The sequence below is a fragment of the Lathamus discolor genome, chromosome 6 (genome assembly GCF_037157495.1).
Source record: "Lathamus discolor isolate bLatDis1 chromosome 6, bLatDis1.hap1, whole genome shotgun sequence".
In the NCBI taxonomy this organism is placed as follows: domain Eukaryota; kingdom Metazoa; phylum Chordata; class Aves; order Psittaciformes; family Psittacidae; genus Lathamus; species Lathamus discolor.
Genome location: NC_088889.1, coordinates 10542150 through 10567978, shown reverse-complemented (window position 1 = coordinate 10567978; position 25829 = coordinate 10542150). Strand labels below are relative to the sequence as shown.

At 35.4% G+C, this 25829-nt stretch overlaps 1 protein-coding gene across 2 annotated transcripts in view; it reads left to right on the top strand.

Annotated features, from left to right (window-relative positions):
• UBR1 (ubiquitin protein ligase E3 component n-recognin 1) overlaps positions 1–25829 on the top strand; it is a 68389-nt gene that overhangs the window by 38608 nt on the left and 3952 nt on the right. Inside the window, exons 23-46 of one of the 2 annotated variants that reach the window (XM_065682920.1) lie at positions 605–707; positions 1215–1263; positions 1430–1584; positions 3055–3154; positions 4262–4371; positions 4911–5000; positions 6571–6752; positions 7800–8005; positions 10172–10265; positions 12260–12412; positions 12832–12929; positions 13580–13673; positions 14143–14291; positions 15913–15968; positions 16287–16383; positions 17273–17340; positions 17870–18020; positions 18801–18888; positions 20578–20711; positions 21914–22022; positions 23730–23786; positions 24236–24313; positions 24944–25114; positions 25309–25410. In XM_065682920.1, the coding sequence (XP_065538992.1) occupies positions 605–707; positions 1215–1263; positions 1430–1584; positions 3055–3154; positions 4262–4371; positions 4911–5000; positions 6571–6752; positions 7800–8005; positions 10172–10265; positions 12260–12412; positions 12832–12929; positions 13580–13673; positions 14143–14291; positions 15913–15968; positions 16287–16383; positions 17273–17340; positions 17870–18020; positions 18801–18888; positions 20578–20711; positions 21914–22022; positions 23730–23786; positions 24236–24313; positions 24944–25114; positions 25309–25410 (2694 nt within the window). Of the gene's footprint in view, positions 1–604; positions 708–1214; positions 1264–1429; positions 1585–3054; positions 3155–4261; positions 4372–4910; positions 5001–6564; positions 6753–7799; positions 8006–10171; positions 10266–12259; positions 12413–12831; positions 12930–13579; positions 13674–14142; positions 14292–15912; positions 15969–16286; positions 16384–17272; positions 17341–17869; positions 18021–18800; positions 18889–20577; positions 20712–21913; positions 22023–23729; positions 23787–24235; positions 24314–24943; positions 25115–25308; positions 25411–25829 lie in introns of both variants that reach the window. The other variant, XM_065682919.1, reaches the window with a different exon arrangement.

The following is a 25829-nucleotide window of genomic DNA, read 5'->3' as shown; positions in this document are numbered from 1 at the left end:
GCCTATAGGAATGCTGGAGAGGGACTTTTCATCAGGGACTGTAGTGACACGACAAGGGGTAATGGGTTAAAACTTAAACAGGGGAAGTTTAGATCGGATATAAGGAGGAAATTCTTTCCTGTTAGGGTGGTGAGGCACTGGAATTGGTTGTCTAGGGAGGTTGTGAGTGCTCCATCCTTGGCGGTGTTCAAGGCCAGGTTGGACGTAGCCTTGGGTGACATGGTTTAGTGTGAGGTGTCCCTGCCCGTGGCGGAGGGAGTTGGAACTAGATGATCTTGAGGTCCTTTCCAACCCTAACTATTCTATAATTCTATGATTCTATGTTTAATGAAGAGTAGCTGTAGGTGTACCTAGGAATTTTGCTTTGGGAATTATATGAAAAGTTCAAGAAAATCTCACTGGCTGGAAATTAATTGTTTGTGTTACCTGTTTTGCACCTTGGTTAAAGAAAGTAATGAATTTTGTACAGTAATATCCAGTGTCTGAAATTCTAAGCTATAAAGTTAAAAAGCAGTCTGACAGGTAAATTGAGTTACCAGTTTGCTTACATTCAAAGAGGTGCTGAACATATTGATATGTACATCATGAAATATTTCTCTGTAAGGAAACCAGGTGCGTCTGGCCATGGAGTTTATGAACTGAAAGATGAATGCTTGAAGGAGTTCAATATGTTCTTTTATCATTATACTAAGACCCAGCACAGCAAGGTAAGCACTGTAAGATTCACTTTCAAAAGTTGAAAAATAGTACATACTTGTCAATGTTTAAGGATTTTTGCCGAATCAAAGCAATTAATGGAATATAAAGAAATTGAGTCAGTGAAGAGTATATGCAGCTAACTTCAAAACTCAATTTCTAATGAAGACTGCTAGTACAAGTTGATGTGGTATGGTTTGTGTTAGTATTTTCTCTATGGTGATCTCTGTATTAACTCTGCTAATGCTAAGAACAAAATACAAGAATTATCTTTGAACCGGAAATCCCCAAACTTTGCTTTTATGGATCTGATTGAGGAAGCAAGTATGTCCATTTATTCATCTCTACTACAAATTGAAATGCCAAATGCATAGTGCTAAGCAGATTTCAGACAAGATTCTAGTTACACAACCATATATTGATTACATATCATGCCATAATTCTCATTTATAATTTCTAATTGTTTCATTATGTACTTCTGTAGAAATGCTGATATAACACTACTATTTCTTCTGTAGGCTGAGCATACACAAAAGAAAAGAAGAAAGCAAGAAAACAAGGATGAAGGTAAGAATTTGAAACTGAGTTGAATTTGAAATCGGCAAATGTGAGAATTCAGTAGTGCATGTAGTGCATATAAAATAAGTATTCAGGATGCGTCTTGTGCTCTCTACTCCGAACCTGCAATCTTTGAGATGCCAGTTTAATATATTTGTTCATCTCTGCTTTCCAGCATTGCCACCCCCTCCTCCTCCAGACTTCAGTCCTGCCTTCAGCAATGTGGTGAGGATTCTGAACTGTGATGTTATGATGCATATACTGCGGACCATTCTTCAGAGAGCAGTAGAACTAGAAATCCATTTGTGGACTGAAGCTATGATCCAAATGGTATGGTTAACTTTAGTCTTCCTATGATTGTTCATGTGAAGAGCATGTTAGCTGCTTATGATAAGATCAAGATGTGTAAAGATAAACTTCAATTTTGAATTATAAGAATTTACCCTGTTTTTACTTATCTTACTGACGAAATATTTCTAATTATTTATAAAAATAAAAATGTGAAACATAATAGTATTAAACTCTTCAGTTTTCTATCTTGCTTTCCCCCGTGTTGCCTCATCAATGAAGTTGTTTCAATATGTAATTCTCCTTGCCACATCTTTTTCTTGAAACTTTATTTATTGTGCAAATAAGTAAGCCTTTGATCATCTTAAAGAAACTGGAGTTACTTCATCTTGTAAGCCGCAGAGTCTCCAAATACGTAAATGTCTTTGGGGCCTCAGTCATTAAGTAATACAATTTAACATTTAATTTTAGCACAGTGACTTTGATTTAAAAAAAAAAAAAAAACCAACACCACACACACAAAGGAATTACTGACATTATTGAAGTTGTTAGTTTGTTTCTAAATATTTATAGGATTAGAACCTGAATTTACAGACTGGTTGAATTAATGTTTTGTTAGAGTGCATAGATTAATAAATGCCTTACCTGCTAGTCTTTGGGTTATGGATTTAACTAAATATTCATAGATTTGTACCAGCAAAATGACAAGGTTAATATGCTACTAATATAAAGTGTGTGTAACTCTTTTGATTTTAATGAATATAGAATGTAGAATGAATAATGAATATAGAATCATAGAATAGTTAGGGTTGGAAAGGACCTTAAGATCATCTAGTTCCAACCCCCCTGCCATGAGCGGGGACACCTCACACTAAACCATGTCACCGAAGGCTCTGTTCAACCTGGTCTTGAATGCTGCCAGGTTGGAGCATTTACCTCTTTGGACAACCTGTTTCAGTGCCTCACCACCCTCACAGTAAAGAACTTCTTCCTTATATCCAATCTAAACTTCGCCTGTTTAAGTTTGAATTCATTACCTTTTGTTCTGTAGTCCCTGATAAAGAGTCCCTCTCTGGCATCCTTGTATACCCTTCAGATATTGGAAGGCTGCTATGAGGTCTCCACACAGCCTTTTATTTTCCAGGTTGAACAGCCCCGCTGTTCTCAGCCTGTCTTTGTACAGGAGGTGCTCCAGCCCCATTATTATCCTTGTGGCCCTTCTCTGGACTCGCTCCAACAGCTCCATGTCCTGCTTATGTTGAGGACACCAGAAATGCACATAGTACTCCCAAGTGGGATCTCATGAGAGCAGAGTCGTGGGGCAGAAAAATGCAGGGAAATTATATTGTGCATTGTTATTTTATTTTCCAGGTGCAATATCTGCACTTTTTTTCACTTCTGTGTTTTATCATGGATACATTCAGTATATAGTACATAAACATCCTTATGTTTTATGCCAGTTTTTCAGACCTCTAACAGTGAATAAAATTTACTGTTTTTCTCCTTGTTTAGGTACTTCATCTCCTTTGTTTAGGGTTACTAGAAGAGAAACAGCAGTTACAGAAGTCTCCAGAAGAAGAAGTAACCTTTGATTTTTACCATAAAGCAACACGTATGTTTTCTTTTCTTCGAAAGGGCAAAGTAAATTTGGCTAAGTTGATTTTTATAAGGATGAAAATAAACTAGAAGAAAGTATTCAGTGATTTTAGTCAGAAAGGGTTTACTTTTTGCTGTAGAATTAAAAACTGCTAAAAGATTTATTATTTTATTTTTAATAATCAAGAAGCCGTGCTTGGACTAGCTTCCTTTGCTCACAGTTGCCAGATACATTGAAGAGGAGATTTGCTGCCTTTCCTGGCAAAGAAATGGGAAAGTAATTCTAGTATTAGAAAATTATTCTTCTTTTGCAACAGTATTGTTGAAATGGAAACTAAGAACTCCTTGAAAAATGACAGTGGATTTAAATGAGCTACCTCCATCTTTTGTACTCCTAAAATGTGCAATTATTGATTTATCTGCAAGTTAGAGTCTCTTATTATGGTAGTGATAATAGAAACAAAACTTAGTGGCTATAAAGTCTGCTTTTTTCACTCCTAAATCCTTACAGAACACTTCCTAATCTTACATTCAAGACTAGTCAGTGGGAGTTGGGATCTACATTTTCTAAATAAACTTCAAGCTTATCTAGAGTTTCTGCTTCACTGTATAAGGCTAAATTAAAAAAAATAAATCCATTATCAAGCTAAACAGAAGTGCCATTTGAGAGATGAAACAGAGATACGGATTGTCTCAATTTTAAAGAGTGCTTTGTGTTAGTGACCTAGAATGTTACGAATTTTTACCAAGGTGTGAGGAAGCAAATCATTAGTGTAATTATATATTTTAGTAGAAATAGACTTGTACGCACTTTGCTGTTAGCAAACTTAAGTAAGCTACAAGAGCTTTACTGCTTCTTTTTCTGGAGCAAAAGGCAGTTCTGGTTTTGTCTGTACTTCTGCTCTTGGCAATAGCAAAAATATTTATCTACAGGAGGGAGAGGTTATACTACATTTAACTGGAATAAACAGGTGAAATTAAACTGGAAATGTAACTACACAGGTTGTGTTATAGTTAGCAGTATTTTAAGGAATGTACATGGTTGTAAATACATTAAAATATTGGTGTTTTCTCATTTTCCTCTGAAGACCCATGCTTTTCTGTTGTTCTCTCCTTTGTGAAGGAATGGGAAGTTCTGCCTTGAATGCTGTGAGTGTGTTAATGCTTCTGGAAAGATTAAAAAGAGCTCCTCAGTTAGAGGCTCAGAAGGACACAGTCAATTGGATACTGCAGGTACACAAGGGGGAGATAAGTATTATATGAGTTTAGTAATTTAGAAAGCTTTTATGAGAGATGCTGTGATGCTTAGTAAGGATAGCTGGAGAAAGTAGTAAATGAAAACTGGAAGCTTAGTTTTAACTACCTGGGCACATACTGGAAAGCTTTCTGTTCTGGATGTGTATGGGTTTGCATGATTTTAGTGACTTATTTCCATAGGATGATCCCTATCTCTCCTGAAATAAGCTAGCAGTCTGTCCATTCTTATGTGCAGATGCTTTAGCTGCTTAGCAGTATTAGTGCTGGAAGACTGGAAAACTTGGAAGAATTTTACTTTCCTTCATGCTGAGCTGTGCTCATCAGGTTTAGGATAAACACAGCAGTGTTACAGGAATGCACATATTGTCTCAGATGTTTGTTATTTAGGTGTTTGGCAGTTGGTTTCATCCATTTAAAAATCTGAAAACAGCGTGAAAGTAAATGTTTAATCCTGTCTATCTTGTAATAAGAGCTAAGTTGCATTTTAGTTTTGACATGTAAGTCTCTATTCCTAGATGTTTGACACAGTGAAAAGGTTGAGAGAAAAATCTAGTTTGACGACAGTAGCAGCTACATCAGGATCAGAAACTGCAAAAGGTGATGAGGTAATAAAAAAAAAGTTCAACAGAAGCCTTGTATTTAATGTTTTAAATTACTGTTTTCAAAAAGGTGTTTAATTTTTTATCTGAGATTTTTAAAAAATATTAATTTCTGATATTGCCTACAAGTAGGATTTAGATTCTAAGATCAATATTTTAAATAAATTCATGGTAACCATGTTTCATGGAATTCTCAGCAGCTAGTGTGGTTCTGTTCGTACTTCCTAGTAAAGTGAAACAACTGAGCGGGGTTACTAAGTAATTAGTGTTGATTTCTTACCTTCATGATTTGACCACTTTTCTATTAAGTTGTCACTGTGGGGTAGTAAGAAATACATATCCACTTAAAATGATGTCTTGCAGTTTATGTGACCTGCCAAGACGTTAATCTGCTTTATGTTGGTCGCATAAAGACATAAGGCTGAGGTGATTATTCCGTCTGTGTATCAGTCTGTATGCCCTGCCCTCAGAATAACTTTTGAATCCAGTGGTCAACTGATGCAGGGAGATGGGGATTTCAAAGGTTATAGCAGTGCCTTGAGCAGTGGCTTTGGGTTTCTGTGGGTTTATTTTTATTTTTTTTTAAATTGGCAGCTGAATAGAAAAGAATAATCCAATCTAATTTAGGCCAGTTTGCTCTTACACATTATGTTTGGCAACAGCTTGCTGGCAAATGATCTCTTGGCTAGTCATTGTATGTGTAGCTCTAAACTTACCACAGCATATGCTGTGCTTCTTTTTTGAGAAAGTTGTCATTTTTTACCTGGTATAAGGTAAGGGAACAAAATGCGAAAGTCACTATATAAAATGAGACTCTTGCAGTTTCGCTACTTGTGGGGCAATTTGTTGTTTGATTTCCTCAAAAAGCAATGGTATTGTGAATGGAAGCAATGTACGGAATGTTGAATTCGTGCCTTACATTATTGAATAAGAGGAGTTAGGTTCTATATTTTAATTTGTGTTTTTTGAATTCTACATTTCCAAAGTATAGAAATATTTTTTAGATTTTGAAAACATTATAGATGAGAATATACACTGGGAGAAGAATAGTTTTCCAATCTATAATAAAGAATTGAGGAACATACAATCCTCAGATGCATAAAATTTTGCCACAGAAATGTAGGAACAGTGTGTTTGCTGTGTCATTCATAGACAGTTCAAGATAAAATGTTCTTGAATTCCTGTAAGGGGTTTTGCTTATGGGGAGAATAACAGAACTCTGGAGGAGTCTTGTGATGTTCGCCTCACTAAAGTTTCTTAAGACGACAAACAACTAAAATGGATCAGGCATTATTTATTGATCCTGTCTTTGGGCAAGGGACTGTACTAGTGACCTTTTGTGGACCTCTCAAAATCTTTTTTTCTGACTATGTTAAGGAAACTAGTGAACATCTAGGAGTTTGGTTTTGCATTTTTCAGATAGCAGTTGACTTTTTATTTTTCATCATTTAAGGGTTGTCAGTTAAGGAATTTGATGCCAGTGGTTAGAATGCATGAAGATGGGCAAAATGCTTTTCATTTTCTGATGTTCTCTGTTATACCTGATTTCTTTATTTTCTTTTATTGTAAGACACAGAGCACTCAGGATAAAGAGAAAGCTGAGCGGAAGAGAAAGGCAGAAGCAGCTAGGTTGCACCGTCAGAAGATAATGGCTCAGATGTCTGCACTACAGAAGAATTTCATTGAAACCCATAAGCTGCTGTACGAGAACACACTGGAGGCACAGAGGAAAGAAGATGCTATTATGGAGGAAGAGAGGTAAGAAAAAACACCCAGAATTCTGGTGGTAATTGTTCATTACCTGCTACCTAATCATTATACTGCATAAAAATGTTGAAAGTACATTCAAGGGACAGACTTGCAAACTATCATGTGTATGCTCACTTTGTAGAGCAGCATAAGAGAAACAATAAGAAAATTAATTATTTCTTCAAAAGGTATTTCTATTGCTTAACATCTGGGAAAAAAAAAGTCATTAGAAAGCTGCTGAGTTGACAACACTAATTTTGGAAGTGTCTCCCTTATATGAAAATTTCAATATTTAATTTGAAAAAAAATCTGAAAGCCAATATGCCTTAAGGTTAAGTTGCAATGAAGAAAATTTTTGTGTAGCTCAAGTTGCTGATATTTCTGTTCATTAGTTTCCAAAATCTAATACCGGAGATGTTTGGTTTATATTGGTTGTAATATTGTTGGTACTGATTGCTCCTGTTCTAGAGCTGCTTCAGCAATATTATATAGCTATTATATACCTGTTTTGATCAATCAAAATTGAGCAGGAAGTTAGTGATATTTTCTGGAAAAAAGAAAGTGCGGATCATTCTGTATTCTTTGATCTTAAATAAATCATGTTCTATAAATCATTGTTGAGCTCTGGAATAAGGAATAGTTAGAAAATACTTGGAAGCTTATTGTATCACAAAGCATTGAATTAAGGTATTGGCATTCATCTTCAGTATGTTTTCTTCAAGAATGGGAAACAATTTTGATGTGTCTGTAGTATTAAAGATGTTTAATCCAATCTACATTAAATAGAGCTTCCTGAGTTTCCTGCTGTTAGAATCCATTCCATTGTGTTATTCCATGTTAGCTAGCTTCCACTTTCTTTTTTTAAAGAAGACTGCATTTTAGTGAGGATTGAGATGTTTTTTCATTTTTTGGTCATCATTTGGTTTTGTAAAGCACTTTGGTATAAAACCAGAAATGTTAGAAGAGTATAACATTTCTAGATGTCCAGAAGAATAAGTTTATTTAGAAAAAGCCATCTGAGATTATTTTATCTCTCTCTCACTTATGATCTTGCAGCATGTCTTCAGCAACTGATTACTCAAAAATTGCTTTGGGTCCCAAACGAGGTCCATCTGTTGCTGAGAAAGAAGTTCTGACCTGTATTCTTTGTCAGGAGGAGCAGGAAGTAAAGTTGGAAAGTGCTGCCATGGTATTATCTGCCTGTGTCCAAAAATCAACTGCCTTAACTCAGAATAGGAGCAGAATTATTGAACTCTCAGGAGGTATGTGAGCTTTCTTCTTTTAGACTACAGACAGCTCCGTACCTAGAGCATACACACTTTGAACATAAACTCTGTATTCAGTCGCATTGCTTACATGGCTTACCCTACTTAGTAAAAAGACAGTGAATTTTTTTAAATTGTTCTAAAATCCATATTGGAAAGCTTAAAAATGGGAAGTATATGAAGATTTTGATGTGTTCCTGGGAAATAATACAAACACAAGAGTTAGTGTTGCATAATGGTGTATTGGTAGCAGGAAACACAAAGACCAATGAAAGTTTTATTGTAAGTAATAGTTTCTTATACATAAGAGAGATTTTGGTCAGTTATTTGAGGGAAAGAAAGAAAAGGGGAAAACTTCAGTACTCACTGACCTTTTTTTGCTCTCTTTTTGAAAAAGAAAATTAATAATCATTGAAGATCAGATGCTTGATGGCTGTTAATTTTAACCATAGAGAAATCCAGTCCAGAATAGGAGAAGCTGAAATAATATCTAGGCTAAGAAGTAGAAACAAGTGTTTGTCTTTAGCAAAAACTAACCAACCAACTAACCAAAACCCCCAAACCAAAAAACCAGCAAAAAGTGAAATGCAAATGTAATTTGGATGATAGTAATTATTACTAGTTTATAAGACAATAGGAAAACCAAAGATAGACTGTAAAGCAATAAGAAATATCAAAAATGGATTTGTCAGGAAAGGAACTTAGGCACCTGCATAACTGGTTTTGTAGGTGATTTATTCTCATGTTTATTAGAATTTTTGGCTGTGTCCTACTTAATACATAGCCTAGGCAAATGATTTAGGCAAAATCTTCCAAAATCAGCCCAAAATGGTTATATGTATCATAAAGCCACTAGTCTGATTCAAGCACGCTATAATAATTAAAAGTTAAAAGTGATAATTTTTCTCTGTAAATTTAATTTTATTTATTTTAACACAGGTAAAATTTTAAATAACTTGTCTATTAAATATTTGTGAATCAATATACTTTCATCAAGTTGTTTCACTTAGTATGATGGTTAGCGTTTACTCCTCTGAGTCATTAACAAATACTGAATCATCCTAGACCCAGGACAGACTCCTACAGAATCCTGTTAGATCCATATTTCTTTTTTAACAGTGAAATACTGATAATGGCAATTTTGAGCCAGCTGTATAGAATTTTTATCTAGGCCATGTAATAATTGCATCATTCTTTTTTTTCTTTCCCCCCTCTCTCTTCTATGCTACTCTGAAGTACAAATTAAGTCCTATGCTCTTGTAGTCAGATACTTGCAAGCTTTCTGCAGTGACACCTTGGTCTATTGAAAAAAGGCAGGAATGAAGTTCCTTTTCCTAAAGCCACTTCTGGCTATTATTTATAGAACATACTCTCCCCTGCATGGCCCTCTGCAGCTCATCAGTTAGAAGCAGGCCTTTAAGAGCTTTTCTTTGGAGATCCAAGTAAGTGGAAAAGGTTTGTTCCCAAAGCAGAAGTGCAGATAGTGTCAAATTAGTGTTATACCAAGGTTCCCTTTCTTCTTTCAGTTTCTATTTGACTTAAAGCTGCTTCAGCTGCTGTGAAATAGAATTCTATGTTCAGTGCAATTTGGGTGCTAGGTTTACTAGGTACACCATTACATTCTCATGACATTTTTGCTGTTAAAAATTATACAAGAATAGTGAAAGATAGACTTGAGTTTGTTACTTGTCAGTGCTGTTCATGTAAGTGGTTTGAAAATATATGGGGCTAGTTGGAAAAAAGACTAATTTTCCTTTTTCTTAGTAGTTTCATTTTCTTTCATTTAAAAATACAATAACAAATATGTGAAAAATTTCAGTGGTAGCAAATCCAGCCACAGACCGATTGTAGTACTGAAGAATCATTTTCTATACTTTTCTCTTTTAATGAATTTACTATTAGTTTTGGATTTTGTCATTTTTTTTTTCTTCCTCATTAGTGGAAAGCCTTCAGTAGTTTAAATGGGCTCTGTCTTGTGATTACTTTGCTGAAGTGTTGGTGTGGAAAAGCCAGCCTAATAGGATTGTAATGTGACTGTGCAAACTGTGGGGAAAATAAAATCTGAAGGTTTGTTTTCTATGCATACTATTGTTCATCTCTGTTCATACTGATGGAAAGTTACCTTATTGTGCTTTCGATAACTTCTTCCTGCTGTGTTTCCAGATACGTTAGATCCTCTCTTCATGCACCCTGACTTACCTTGTGGGACCCACACAGGAAGCTGTGGTCATGTGATGCATGCAGCCTGCTGGCAAAAGTAAGGATGTGTTTTAGCAGCTTTTTATGTTGTTTGGGGGTTTTCTGTTTAATCTATCTTCCAAAACTTCTAAATGCACACCGAAAACACAGGGGGAATGGGTTTAAACTGAAAATGGGTACCTTCAGATTAGATTTTAGGAAGAAATTCTTCCCTGTGAGGGTGGTGAGGCACTGGCACAGGTTGCCCAGAGAAGCTGTGGCTGCCTCATCCCTGGCAGTGTTCAAGGCCAGGCTGGATGAGGCTTCAAGCAACCTGGTGTAGTAGAAGGTGTGCCTTCCAGTGGCAGGAGTGTTGGAACTGGATTATCTTTAAGGTTACTTCCAACCCAAGCCATTCTATGCTTATCAACAGATAAAGAAAGTTGGGTCATGTGATTGTGAGCTACTTAACATTGTTGTATGATATACACAGTCTCTTGAGATTGTTGTTTGTACATATGCCATTTTACTTTAAAAAAAATCTGACTAAACTTTTAGTGCTTAGCATTGAGTTTTATGTGTGTGTGTGTATCCACACTTTACAATAAAACAGCAGTGCACAACAAATAGGTGCACACACAATGATACAGAAATATGTTCCTTGAGTATAATACATCTGCTCTTGGCAGATCCATCTACATCTGCGTAGATCTAAGTAGTGCAACACTGGAGCTCAGTTCCCTTACTCTTTTTAAGAAAAGATGACTTGCTGTGTGGGTAAATGGGATTAAAATGGACAACAGGCTCTTATCATACAGGATGGCACAGAAGGTTTGAGTATAGTCTTTTGTTTATTACATAACAGACATTCTAACTTACTAATATTCCTCCAAATGATGCCTGCCACACCTTTCTGGGGTATCTGTGCAGCCTAAAAATACTGCAAAATACTCTCTAAAACAGTATGAGTTCAAATGAATGTAATATCTTTGTAGTTGCCATGTATGAGGAAGAGGAGTTGCTTGCAAATACAGTTGTTTGTGGGGAAAATGTATGGTTTTGTTGATTTCAACAGAAGACTTTCCTAAATATTCTGTAATCATTAGAACTTCTGCAGATGCCCCCACAGTCACGCTTTCTGTTATTACATAAATGGGATTGTAATTTTTCCTTTAAGATGTATGATTTAGAGCAAAGAAAAAAAAACCCCAAAACACCAACACAAACCCCCCAAACCCAAACAAACAAAAAACCAACAACAAAAAAAAAATTATTACCTTAGTGCAGAAGTTAGATAATTTCATATCTGTCTTTAAGATCCTACATACCCAGTCTGAATGTTAGTACAGGATTTAGTTGCTTGCATCCAGGCAAGAAAATTTGAGTGCTGGATCTTTTTATTCCTAATAATACCATGAAGACATAAATGAAATTTGAGGGTTTACTGCATCCACTGAGAGGCCAAAATGATAATAAAACCTATAACCATTTCATAGTTATTTCTGAGTTTCCTTTTTGAGTTTAAAATAGCTCATGTGTTATTGTAATTTAAATTACCCTCTCTTCCTGTTAAAAGAAGGTTACAGTTTCATTGTCTAGTTACAAGGCTCAGTCATTAGCTGATTATTCATTTGTGAAGTGTTGCTGGTAGTTTTTCCTAAAATTAAGTAAAAGTATGTACAATCCCCATTTCAAACTTACTGTAGTGAATTGCTTATGAGAGATACTAGATACAATGCTTTACTGTGTTGAAGATGATGTGAGGGTAAAGTACAAAATTTAAGGACTGCTTGTCTGTAAAAAAATAATGAAATTTAAAGAGATCCTAAAAGGAAGGAGAAGTTGCTGTCATTTTGCATAAGTGTTATCATGCATTTTTGCATGAGTTTATGTGCTCAAAGGTTTAATTTTCACATCCAAGCATATGAAAGAGGTATAACAAGCAAGTCTTTTCGTTCCATTTGGGTTGGATAGATATTTGCTAGATAATTACACTTAATTACTTGAACATTTGATCTCATGTCATTATTTGAGCCATTCCACATTCTAGTAACTTCCTTTTCAACATTGTAGGTATTTTGAAGCCATGCAGATGAACTTCCGACAACGTCTGCATGTCGAACAGATATTTGACCTGGAGAATGGAGAGTATCTCTGTCCACTTTGCAAATCTCTATGCAATACTGTGATTCCTATCGTTCCGTTGCAGGCTCAAAAATTAAACAGGTGAATTACTAGATTGTATAGCTTTTAATTAAAAAGAAAGGTAAATATCACTTTGGGGCTGGCTGGCTTTTCAAATTTTTGGAAGGAAAACTTGGACCAACCTCTCTAATCTGTATAAAAGGCTGCATGTTCTCTTGACTATTGTTTTCTTGACTGTTCAGCCAAATATACTGGTTTTAGCAGATTTTTCATTTCTGAATTATTTTTGGATTGTCTGTTTCTTAGAGCTGATATCAAATGAGAAAGTACTTAGATCTAGCATTTAGCCTAACACTTCATTTTGTACTATTTGCTCAAAATTTACAAAGCCAACAAAACTGTGAATACTGAGTTAGTATGTATTGATCTAAACATATCCTTCATCTTTAAAGATAAGGTGAGTTTTGAAGTAAAAACCTGCTTTCTGTTTCTGTTTTCAGTGAGGATGCAGAGGCAGTAGCTCAAATTCTGTCACTGGCTAGGTGGCTGGAGATTATCATAGTCAGGATATCGGGCTACAGTGTGAAAAATGCTGAAGGTTTGTTATCTTAATTTTGCAGTTATTCTGTGGGCTATTTAATATGCCAATACATGTTTTAACTAATACAGACAGAAAACTTAGACTAAAAATACATTTTGTTATCAATGAAGACAGTATCACATAAAGGTGGGGATAAGTCACAGTCCTTTCTGAGCTGATGTCTTGATTTTGCCATGCGCTCACCAGTTTTCTGGTTTCTGTTAAATTCTTTCCATCTACCCTGTAGAAGAAAGTTATGTGCACTTGGAGAGGATAGCCACCTGCTAACACTCGAGAGTTAACTGAACTTTTGTATTGACTGTGATGTAGTAAAAAAGGCAAATTAAATTAAAAAGGCCAAAATAAAAGCATGTACAAGTATTTAAATAACAGAAGGTACAGAGAATCAACGTATTCCCTGCACACTTACAATGCAGGATAGTTCTTTTTCCTCACCAGCAAAGCACTACTTTTAATCCTCATATTTCTGGAAAATACAAGCAAATGCTAATTAAGAAGGAAGGTTAGAAGACATTGTGGCTGGTGACATCTATTTGCAAGTATTTTCAAACCAGTTTAAAATAAAAAGTCTCACTTCTTTTGTACTGCTGTAAAAACAGCTTCTTTGTATTTTAACATTGATCTAATTTTTTGTTTTTTTCTGGAAGGGGAGAAAGAAAATCTTCCAGCTTTCATCAACAAGGGAATGGGGAACTCTGCTTTGGAATTCCATTCCATCCTTAGTTTCGGAGTTCAGTCTTCGTAAGTGTTACTGGAAGTGCTCTCTGCATTTATTTTAATCTCCCTAAAATAACCTAGGTATACTTCAGGATTTGTATTGAAGGAAAAGCATATGATTTGTTCCATCTAAATATGGGCTTACTTATACTTTCCCTTAAGCATTCACTGAATATCGTATCTGTACAAGCTAGATGAGCCTCTTGGTCAAATCCAGTGTGGTAGTTATTATGCTCTTGGTACAAAGCTAGGATCTTATAATCCATGATTCCAGTGATCTGGGTTACTTCCTGTGCCTCTAGACAAATCATTTAATATCTGTCTGCCTTAATTTTCCTGCTGTATGTCTGTTACAGGGATAGATTTCACTTGGTTTTGGATACATTAATGGACTATAGATTACTCTAAGGAATAGGGCTATGTAGTTATTGACCAGTAAGTAATAAATACTATTAAAAATGCAGACTGAAATTATGTTGGCTTCCTTTTGCAGAGTGAAATACTCAAGCAGTATCAAGGAGATGCTTATTCTCTTTGCCACCACCATTTATAGAGTTGGGCTAAAAGTTGCTCCAAATGAAGCTGATCACCGGATTCCTATGATGACATGGAGTACATGTGCTTTTACCATCCAGTGCATAGGTAAAGCATAATTTGGGTCTATTCCTTCTCATGACTTGAAATTCTCACAACTGTTTGGTTGTATAATTTTATGCACTCTGTATAACTAATAGTTCTACATAAATAAGAGCAATATGTAATAGTATAGCAACGTACATTATATGTAATTACATATATAATAATAGAATGACAATCTATAATCCAATATACATAATAGACTGTTTTTGTTAGATGGTAGTTTGTAAGATAAGGTATGGAATGCCAACACTGAGTTTAATCTGAGAGAGCAGAGAGTGACCGTGTTCCATGTTACTTATTGTAACATTAAGCATGTTCAGTGAATATCTGCATGCTGCCAAAGACCATTGAGCCGTAGGCATCTCCTACGCAGCTAAATATCTAAAAACTATGAAATAATACTCCCTTTATCATTATTTCTTTTTGTCTTTATTCTCAAAGAATTCTCATGGTATTTGTAGAAGCAGTACGATCTTTTGAACTCTGAAAGTGCTGAGCCTGGTAGAAAAACAACCAACCAAGCAAACCGACTGCCCCAAACACTTTCTGGCATTAATCTCTTTTTGAAGGCAAAATACTTACTATAAAAATGATTGCATTTTGGGGGATAATGTACCTGTTTATCAGACAGTTTTATTTACTTTCTATACTATATACACAGAGAAGTTTGTGTAACAAATGTGAAGCTGTTGATAAATCTGTAGTGGCTTCCAGGCAGGGGAGGACACAAGAGAGGTCTGAACTGCATGCTGAAGGAATTGAGAATGTAATTATACAGTTCCATAAACATGATTTGCCAAGTGTACAGTTTTTGTTGATAGGTGCAAGTATAGTCCACATGAAATCGATAGTGGACCCAACTAGAGTCTTAAAAGTTCAAAAGGTTTTTAGGAGTATTGGGAATATTCTAATAAGGCAGGAGCAGTCATGAGAACTGATTGCATCTATTTAGTGTTGGAATTTATCAGACTTTTTGAATGGGTCAGGGGAGGGCTAGAAGCCATCCAGCTCTATTAACGTTAATGCACTTATTGCTGTGCAGATTGTTTTCTTCTACTATCTAAAGAAAGACCATGGTGTCTGTCAGGGAGAGTTAGCTAGCAAATGTATAAATGCACAGACTGTTATCACAGATGTGGTCTTAAAGGCATATGTCAGAAATAGAAAATTCAGATGCCTCATCAGGCCAAGATTATAAAACCAGATGGGTGACTGTGACAGTCTGACCTATCCTAGGCCACACCACTTCCTTGGATTCATTTTTGTTTACAAATAGAGCAGGCTTCCATAAAATTATAAAGCAAAACTGCCTAAATAACTTCAAGTATGCTGGTTGTGAATCAAGTCATAGGGTGCATTAGTATGGGGCTTGTAGCAGTGCTTCCTAGACAAGGAGCTACCTGTATTAGTGCAGTCTCTAGAGGAGGTTAAAGCTATCATTGCCATTTAAAATAGATTTAATTGTTTTTAAAGATAATTCTCTTATGAAAATAAAGTTGATCTTTTCCAAGAAGTATATATACTAAAAATAAATTAATCTTTGACTAAGTGGATTCTAACAAAAAAGCTATGTTAGTTCCTGTAGAACAAAGCAACTTAATTTTTTCTGTGTTTTAATTTTAAGAAAACCTCTTGGAAACAGAGGGCAAGCCTTTATTTGGATCTCTACAAAATAGACAGGTATGGGCAAGTAAGATATGCAATACATTTTAAACAAAAAAGCTTTTTATGTATATGAAATACATACATATATTAAAAAAAACATTGTAACAGTTAACTTCAAGACCATTCTCTGTTGCGGGATAGCCCTCAAAATGTTCAGATTGATAACACAAAGAGCATTTTGTTAGAATAAGATTTCTACTTGCACATGGAAGTTCCTATTAAATTCACTTATCAATATGTGTTCTGGTTGTAGAGTAGATATATTTTTACAGCTTTATTTCACTATTATATTTTTCGTTTTTTCCTGTCCAACCATTTTATCTTGCGCTCTAGCACAGTAGCCTTAAAGCATTAGTGCAGTTTGCAGCTGCTCAGAGAACAACATCGCCACAGGTCCTGATTCAGAAACATCTGGTTCGTCTTCTAGGAGGTATTGTATTGGTTTTCTTCACTATATTTTGTATAGCAGAAGTTTTTATTGCAGAATGGTACACACATTAATATGGCATAGAAGCAAAGGTTAGACTACTGACAACAGTGCTAACTTCAATTTCTGTAATGTTGCCTGAAATCATGGAGTATTGCTTGAGCTTAAGTCATCAGTAGTTCTGTTAACCCAGCTCTGTATTGCTGAAGTCCCCCAAAAATCCTCTATCCAAGATTACCTAGGCCTAATGATAACTCAGATCTAGAACATTTACAGGTGGCTATGAACCTGTTGCTGACAACGTTCAAAATTACTCATTCTGTGCGAAACGGTAGATAAAGCCACAAAACAGGTATTCCTCTCTCCTAATTGTAAGACTTCATCTTTTTACTACTTTCAGAAGGTTGCTTGCAGCCTAATTTTAAGATACTTTTGTCTTGAGACAAGTTAGTTTGAAACAGTTTTCTTACTGATTAGGTTAGCGTGGTGGTCTTTATGAATCCCACTCTTTGACTTGCCTTCTGTTTTTTTAGGATTCTTAGGTGTGGTACAGGCTTTTGTATTGGCCTAGGCTGTGAGGCATATCTAGTGATGCAGTGCCTAGGTGCATTTGTGGACTTCACCCTTAATGCTGTGTGGCTTTATTAGAGCTGGTGAAATAAAATTTTTTATCTCTGAATTTTTAAGGTACAGTTATTAAAATTGTCAGCTGGTTGGTTGGGCATGGAGAGTGATGTAAGCAGTTAGATACTTTTGTAGTTAAGAGACTTGGAGATTTTTGCATGAAAACACAGAAATGTTACAGGCTTCTAAAATCAGATTCTGATATTGCAGTTCAATCCAAAAAAAGAAAATACATATCAAATGCATAATTGCTATCTTTATTTTGTAGTTCTTCTACCAAGCTTTAAAGCGGAGGACACTCCATCCCTCTTAGAAGTAGATATGTTCCACATTTTGGTAAGCAGCTTCATTTTATTCTTCATATTAATACTTTTCTGAAGCATGAATTTTCGTGTACTTTACCCTGTAGGTAGTCTGGTATTAACTGTTCACTTGCATGAATCTAACGGTTATACATGAGTATTGCATAAAAATGGTTACATATGGCTGCTATATACGAGTGTTTGCTTTTAGTTTTGCTGTGGACGAAGCCTTGGGTGGGATGGCTTAGTGTGAGGTGTCCCTCCCCATGGCGGGGAGGTTGGAACTAGATGAACTTGAGGTCCTTTCCAACCCTAACTATTCTATGATTCTATGATTCTTCTAGGTTTTGAGTCTTTGCTGTGTTTTCTACATGCTAGAGGAGCACAGATAATATTTTTCAATGAGTTTTTCTAAAGTTTGTGAATTAAAACTAGAAAGATAAATTAACATATTTAAATTGACTACAGAAATTAAATATGTATGTATAGTGATAATTTCTATTACCCATGTAGCTATTACCAGATTTGTTACTTTAATATTTGCACCCTCCCTTTCACTGTAGGTGGGAGTTGTGTTATCTTTTCCATCTTTATACTGGGAGGATGCCATAGACTTGCAACCTTCATCAATTAGTTCAGCCTATAACCACCTCTACCTCTTCCATCTGACAACACTGGCACACATAACACAAATCGTCATCTCTTCAGCAACAGGTAGAGGGGTGTTTGCGTTAGATTATTCTGGCATTTTTACACAATTCCTTAAACATGATGGACTCATTGTCTTCCAGGTATAAACTTCCTTATAATAAAAGACAGTGCTAGGTAGTAATAAGTGTTTTCTAGTAAAAAATAAATAGTGTTATTTTAATTTTCAGAGCATTTTATGAAGTCACTTCTTGTGTGCTTATCTTAAAAAAGCAAAATACTTATTGATGTATGAGTACTTGCTCAAGTCAAGTCATTCCAGAGTTGTAACTTCCCCCTTTTCGCTTCCTGTAGGAGAAGCAAGGCTCTGCCCAGAAGCAGGACTCTGGGCTATGCAGTGGCAGTTAGTATGGATTTGGGAAATTTACTTGTCTTTACCCTTCAACTGATAAATACCCAGAGCTGGAATACAGAATCCTATGAACTGATAGAATTTCACTTTTTCTCTGTATTTCATACTATTGTTAAAAACTGTTAGTAACCTACAGGCTACCTAGATATTATTTTCATTTTTCTTCACTATGATGGGAATTAAAAAGAAGTTATGTAGGACAGTAATTTCAAAAGTTCAAGGGAAAGTTTTACGTGAGGATGAGCAATGAGATGGTATTCATGGTGATTCTCTATAGCATGCAGTTTTAGGAGAACATTTGTCAGGCTAGAAAGAGCAAATAGGAAATAATTAAGCAAAATAAAGTGGAAATACCTCTGTAATGCAATTAAAAAGAAGATAAATGCACTTCATTTGTGACACATTTACAGTGAAATAAATGTTTCTCTGTGCAGAATCCCCTACTGCTCAATCATCTGACAACAGTGAGGAGGCACGATCTGCAGAGTCTTTCTGTAGGGAGGTTTGCCGGTACACCAGTGGGTAAGTAGCAGTTCCATTGTAGCATTGTGGTTTTTTAGAAAGATGGCAATCTATAGGGATAGTAATCCATAGGGATAGACATGAACAACAAAGAAAGCAGGAAACAACTTACTTATTTCATACAGGGAGCTAGCACAACGCCTTGTGCTTTCTTCTCATAATCCTGAACACTGAGAAAAAGGAAACTGGTGAAAGGAATGCTTTTAGTTAAAATGGCTACATTGTGTGAACGACAGAGTGAATTCTTAGTCTAAGGATGAAGAAATACCTGCATCTATTCTGGAGAAAAACACAACTAACATTAGTAGTTCTTTTTAATTTGCCTTGGTTATTTGGGGTTTTTTAAAGGTCTCTCAATTGCAGATAGAAGACAGAAAAAAGGAAATAGTTCTGTTGTAAAAGGGGCAGAAATGTAACACTAAACACAGTTGCTTATTTTTTTGAGCATTAATGCCCCATATTTTCAGATTTTATTTTAATAGGTGTAGCTGCAAACTCAATAGTACTTCAGTATCTGTGTGTGAAATAAACTGGAAAATATGGATTCACCCTTTAGAAATTCTGCTTTGATAAATCATCACCAAGGCTAGTTGCAAAGATATGTTTCTCAAGGATTGACAATGCTACCCATTTGTCTAAAAGCTTTAAATCTAAATTTCTAAATATTTAAAATTTGGTATTTAGAAAACAGGACTAATTTTTCTGGGGCATAAGCTTAGAATCATAGGTGCTGTGTATTTTGAAAAATCAGGTCCCTGTAGTGATGTGCCTACAGAATTAAATACCAACGTTTAGGCAACCCACCTCTGAAATTTTTAGTGTTTTAATTACTGTGCATGCATTGTCATCTCCTAACTCTGACCTATCTGTGCTTAAACAGCATAATAATTTTGCAGTGGTCTGTGATGTTATAATATAATCTAGCGTTACAGGTTGCTCCTCAGCAGGTCCTGGTCAACGTGTGTGAACATCCTGTTCACATAAATGTGAAATTAATTGTGTAAAATTTTTAGAAAACAGAGATATACTAAGTTAAATTTACTATGAAATTAAGACTAGATACTCATATCACACAAACGAATAATTACTGTGAGTATATTTTTTTGTCAAATTGGGATTAGTATAGCTTTATTTTAAATGATCTGAGTGTTAATATTGTGACGTCCATAATGAAATATAAAGTATTAATCTTTTAATTTGGTTGGTTTTGTTGTTCTTGAAGAGTATGTATGTTTACTTGTTTGTTTTCTCATTTTTGAGTTGCGTTCAAAACACTGAATGAAAAACTTCCACTGTTTCAAAAACCTGCTGGCTTTCTGTCACAAAACCAACCATTTTAAGAATCAATTGCTCTGCGCAATTACTGTATTTCCCAGTTTAAATTAGGAAATTAGGCCATCTTGAGTTACCTGGGGATTATGTCTGTGTATTGGCTTTTTTTTTTTTTTTTTTTAATTCTGATAAATGTAAGTTGAGATAATTTGGAGGCTTAATTTAAGTGTTCTACATATTTGTTAGGCAAAGGGGAAGTTGGAAGTTAGGTGCTGGAGGCTGCATTTCACAGAATTTGGTGTACCTCATTGTTGCTTCTACACAGCTGCTATCCTAGCAATGCTAGCCAAAACATGAAAGTGCTAGAAGGATCTGCACTATGAGCTACTGCAGCTATTTCTCATCTGTGTATTGCAGTTGCTTCGGTCAGGATATTCCAGGCTGGCTCGTGTGGGATTGTGTTAAAAAAGGCATCATGCCTTACCTTCGTTCTGCTGCTTTATTTTTCCATTATTTGCTGGGAGTTTCTCCACCAGAGGAACTACTACAAGGTAAATATGAGAAAGCAACTATATCTATATGTTGGCTTCGTTTACTGTTTTCTTGGAAGAGTGGTATTTTAAAATGTTCACATTAACTTAACAGTTAATGCGTTATAGTAAGATTTGGAAAGAAATTGAAATACTAATTTGTATGAAAGGGCAGGCATGAGAAGCTGAGTTGTCTCAGCCTTCTTTGCATGGAAAAGTTATGTGCAAATATGCAAATTCTCAATGATGTATTGTACTGATAGTAAGTGGTTGTGGATACAAAGATTCTGTGATTTAAGGATAATTCTAGGGGCTTAGATTACATCACCTGAGAAACACTGTGGAGTATATTTTGAACAACAATAGAAACAAACTTTTTTGTGCAATTGCTAATGTTGGTAAATCTTAAATCACCAAAACACAGCTAAGTAGAAATAAAACACATTATAAAACTTAATCCTCTACCTTGAAGGATCATAACACATTACAGATACTAAACCCAAACCCAAATATTTTGTCTTTTGTCAAATTCATTGAAACACAGAATCATCAACTATTTGGAAAGGAGAACCAAAACTGCTATGAGCAACTGAGACAAAATATGACAATTTATATAAACTCTGAACTAAGTTTGAATTTAATTAGGACCTAAAAACCAAAATCTCTGCTTGTTGGGATATCTATTGTCCTTACCATTAGTTGGCAACTTAGATTCTATAGGGAGGAGTCATCCTGATGAATCAGCAATGCCATTTTCTCTAGCAGAGCCAACAAACGACCACTCAGCAAACTATTAAATTAGCCCAGCTTTATGTAGTGTGCTAGCAGTGACTTGATCATAGTAAAATTTAGTATCATTGCAGGCAGAGAAGGTAGTGAAAAGCTAAACTGTGGTTAGTACAGAAATCTATTGCACTAACATACATGATGTATTATGAAATAATTTTAGCAAGGAATTCTGTTATTAAAGCGGCTTATTCATGACTTGACATACATTGCTAAGTAACTTTTAGCTTTAAGCCTAAAGCATATCCTCAGCTAATGCAAATTATTATACCTCTCATTAAGTCAGGGGAATTACATCCAAGCAAGTAGCTGTGCTGAAGCTGTAAGATAGGTATTATTTAGTGGAAAAGGGACCAGGAGATTTCTAGTTTTGACTGCGTTATTCAGCAGTGGTGAAACACCTTAACAGTTGCTCATGTTTTCTTTTTCTTTTGCAGTTTCTGAAGAAGGGCAGTTCAAGGCACTTTGTAGTTACCTCTGTCTACCTACCAACTTGTTTTTGCTCTTCCAGGAATACCGGGACACAGTAAATCCACTGCTTCAAAGGTACTAACTGAGACTGGGCAGGCCACATTTACAGTGGCCCTCTATGGGAATTCCATATCAAATTTTGTTTATAAATTATTGAGCTTAAATTCTTAGTAGATTTCTAAACATTTGTTTGATGTGCTGAGGTATAGTGAATCTCTGAAAGCACTTCAGATTTACCATAAACTTTTGCCTCTGTGGTGTAACACTTACTTCATTGGCCTATTTTTAGTCTGTCTACAGAAAAAAATGTTGATTGCATGAGCTATAAAATGAGAACATATAAAATTATGTAGCTGGCAGGGTGAGGCTTTGTACTATTTCTTCTCCAGATTTCCAGAATAGGCTGATGAATGTCAAAGTCAGCTTAATGGTTAAAGGGTACAATTTGAGTATTATGGACATTGCAATCTAGCAGTAAAGAAATAATTGATAAAATTAATCATTTAAAATGACAAGCAAGAATAAAGAGACACATACACACACTAACTGAGAACAATTCTGCTATATTATGTTGGAGCATGTCTCCATATATTTAATGTGACTGAGCACTTGGTTGCATTAATTATCATTCCTGGTTCTTGGCAGAATTTTCTGGCTCACAGTAGCCTTTTCTGGGTTTTTAATAACCTCTGTTTTGCTGTCTAGATTCTAACAATTTAGGGACATTTTGACCTCTTGTTGACACGTTGACCTGTTGTTTGACATGTTGACCTGTTGTGAAACTTACCTGACTGTAAGTTTGAGTCAGTTTTTAAGTCCAGCTGACTTAAATTCCCTACATACAATTTTTCTGTAATTGCTTTTGTAATATACGTAATTACTTGTAAATTAGTAGCATTTTCACAAATTATTATATTATATGTTCCCATGTTTACTCAAAGACATAACAGTGTCTACAGGAGACCACAAAGGATATGTGAACATTAGAAAATAGTCACTAGAGGCAGGGCTAACAAATTGTAGTGCTCCCAGTCAGAAGATGGAGGTTTGAAGTGGGAGGCTACATATCTAATAGTAACAGTTGTCAAATCATATGCAAGTTCCCATATGTTTTTTTGAAAGAATATTATTTTGGAAGGCTAAATTTGGTGGTGGTTGAGAAATGTGTTAAATGAAGCATGCTAGATTGACCATCTGCTACAGTTCTCTCCCTTCTCATCCTCTTTGTAGAAATAACATTAAAGATACCTTAGATACCAATTCCTCTGTTTAGCAACTTGCCTATAACTACTATTGCTTTGGTAGACACATTTGGCCATTCTAAGCAAGCATATAACATGCAGTAAAGCATAGTAAAATAACTATTGGGTGATGGTTATTAAATGAAAACAATAAATATTTTCCTAGTATAGTGTATAATACTTTCTTACAATGTGGCTTTCAGCTGATCTATTCCAAAAACAGCTGTGTATTGTATCCCACTTTGAGAACTTGAATAAGTCGATGACTTTTTGCATTTTTTAACTTTGTGTTAACTCTGGGTTTTCATGTGCATATAGATAAATTTAGGCATTGTTTTCATATAGGGTTTTTTTTTTCTGTATACAAGCTTAAATTCTTTTCCTGAAGCAAAACTGTAAAGAATAGCTGTTTCTCCTTGTGAAGTTTTAGATGAACTATCAGTGCTTTATCTGTGCTGTTTCCTTATTGCTTACTAGTTTAGTGATTCTAAATGTACATTATTATCAAACATTGTAATCTGCAAATGCTTTTTTGAAATAGGTGGTGTACTGACCCAGTGGTGTTAAGTTCTTTGAAGGGGAAAAGTATTGCAATAAGGTAAGATTGATTTTTTTTGTTGTTGTTTTTTCTTCTGTTTTGAACTTAAAACTGTTAAAAGAATGAAGTGCTTATTGTTTCTCTATAAAGGAACTCTTTAAATGGTTGTGCGTCCACATTCAGTGATTCTTCGTAGAGAATGTACACATGGTTAGACAATTTATCTAGCTTACTCTAGGATAAAACAAAAGCTAACTGAAATTTAAAATTTCTTTATACATAGAGGTTACTAATTGATGAAATTTAATTTCATCACCTTTGCTGGAATATAGAAATGCTGAAGCTCCCATGCGGAGCCTCTCAGTTGGGCTTCTAGGGTGGAAGAACTGCTCTAGAATTGCACAAGTTTGTAGAAAGGGCTGAAAGCTAAGCAGAACTTTATAGCTGTCTGTTCTGGTTTTTGCTTCAATCTTTATTATTCTCATAATAGTTCGTTCTCACTTACCCAGGTATCCTAGGAAAAGAAATAGCTTAATAGAGCTTCCTGAAGACTATAGCTGCCTTCTGAACCAAGCCTCTCAGTTTAGGTAAGATGTGAGAGATATGGTTGTCTTCATAGGTATTTTGTCACTTTCAGTCACTTCTGTGTTCTTGCAGTTAATTTAACTGGTGTTAAAACTACGTATATAAATCATTTTACACAAGTGAAGGCACTGTTATGGTTATGCTGGTCAATACTAGCACATTTCAGTTTTAAATCTGAAATACAACAGCTTACTGAATGAAGTGTTGGATAGGATAGCATATGAAACCATTATAGTTTAATCTGCTGGTCATTTTTCAGCAGTGCAATATCAATTTGGTTTGCCCATCAGCCTAAAAATTATTTTCTGCACTGGGCACAACAGGCCCAGAAGGTTGGCACAGTTTTATGCCAGGAAGAGTGAATCATAGGATAACTCAGGTTAGAAGGGAGCTGAGCAAATCCAACCAATTGCTTAAAGCAGGTATCTTGGAGATGATGTATTTCAAGCAGTGTAAAAACATAGCCAAAGGAAGCAGATACATGAAACATGATTATGACATAGTATGTCTTAGGGGTTTTTTGTTGGTTGGGTTCTTTGGTGGCTTTTGTTTTTTAAGGAATATTACCTGTAGTTAACATTTATTTTAAAGCTTTAATTCCTGCAGTAACATTCTGGTTACGCTTCTTCTAGATGCCCACGGTCTTACGATGATGAACAGAAACATCCAGTATTGTGTTTATTCTGTGGGGCTATGTTATGTTCCCAGAATACATGCTGTCAGGAGCTGGTTGATGGGGAGGAGTTGGGAGCCTGTACTTCTCATGCTCTTCAATGTGGAGCTGGAGTTTGTATGTTTCTCAAGTAAGTAGTTAGCCAGGTTTTACTGCGTTAAATTGGAAGACTTGAAAGTCAAAATTCACAACATTGTCAAAACACTTGATTCTTTTTGTCCAAGATGAAGTAACATTGCTTTGACCTAAAATAAGCTCACCAAAAAGTTAAGAACCTGCTGGAAGTTGTCTTGTATTTTAAATGTAGCTATTTTTTCCCTTAAGAATCAGGGAATGCAAAGTTGTCCTCATTGAAGGTAAAACAAGGGGCTGCTTATATCCTGCTCCCTACTTGGATGAATACGGAGAAACAGATCCAGGACTGAAGTAAGTAAATGTTCGACTTTCTTTTCTATATTTCCATTTTGCTATCTTTTTCTTTCTTATACCCATTAGACAACATATTATTCCTTGTTCCATTTACAGCACTGTAATCGTAGAATCATAGAATAGGGTTGGAAAGGACCTTAAGATCACCTAGTACCAATCCCCCTGCCATGGGCAGGGACACCTCACACTAAACCATGTCACCCAAATATGTAATATATATCTTTAATCTGGTGAACTTGTTTGACTTCAAATTTGTGATGGTAGTTTCCAGTAATAAATAGCTCATTCATAATGGAAAACCACACTTTTTTGGTACTATTAAACTTCCTTACTTTTCTCAAGAATACTTTGTATGCTTTTCATCACTAGATGTACAACTGCCATTGCTGAAATGTCATCTTGGAAATGGCAGGTCA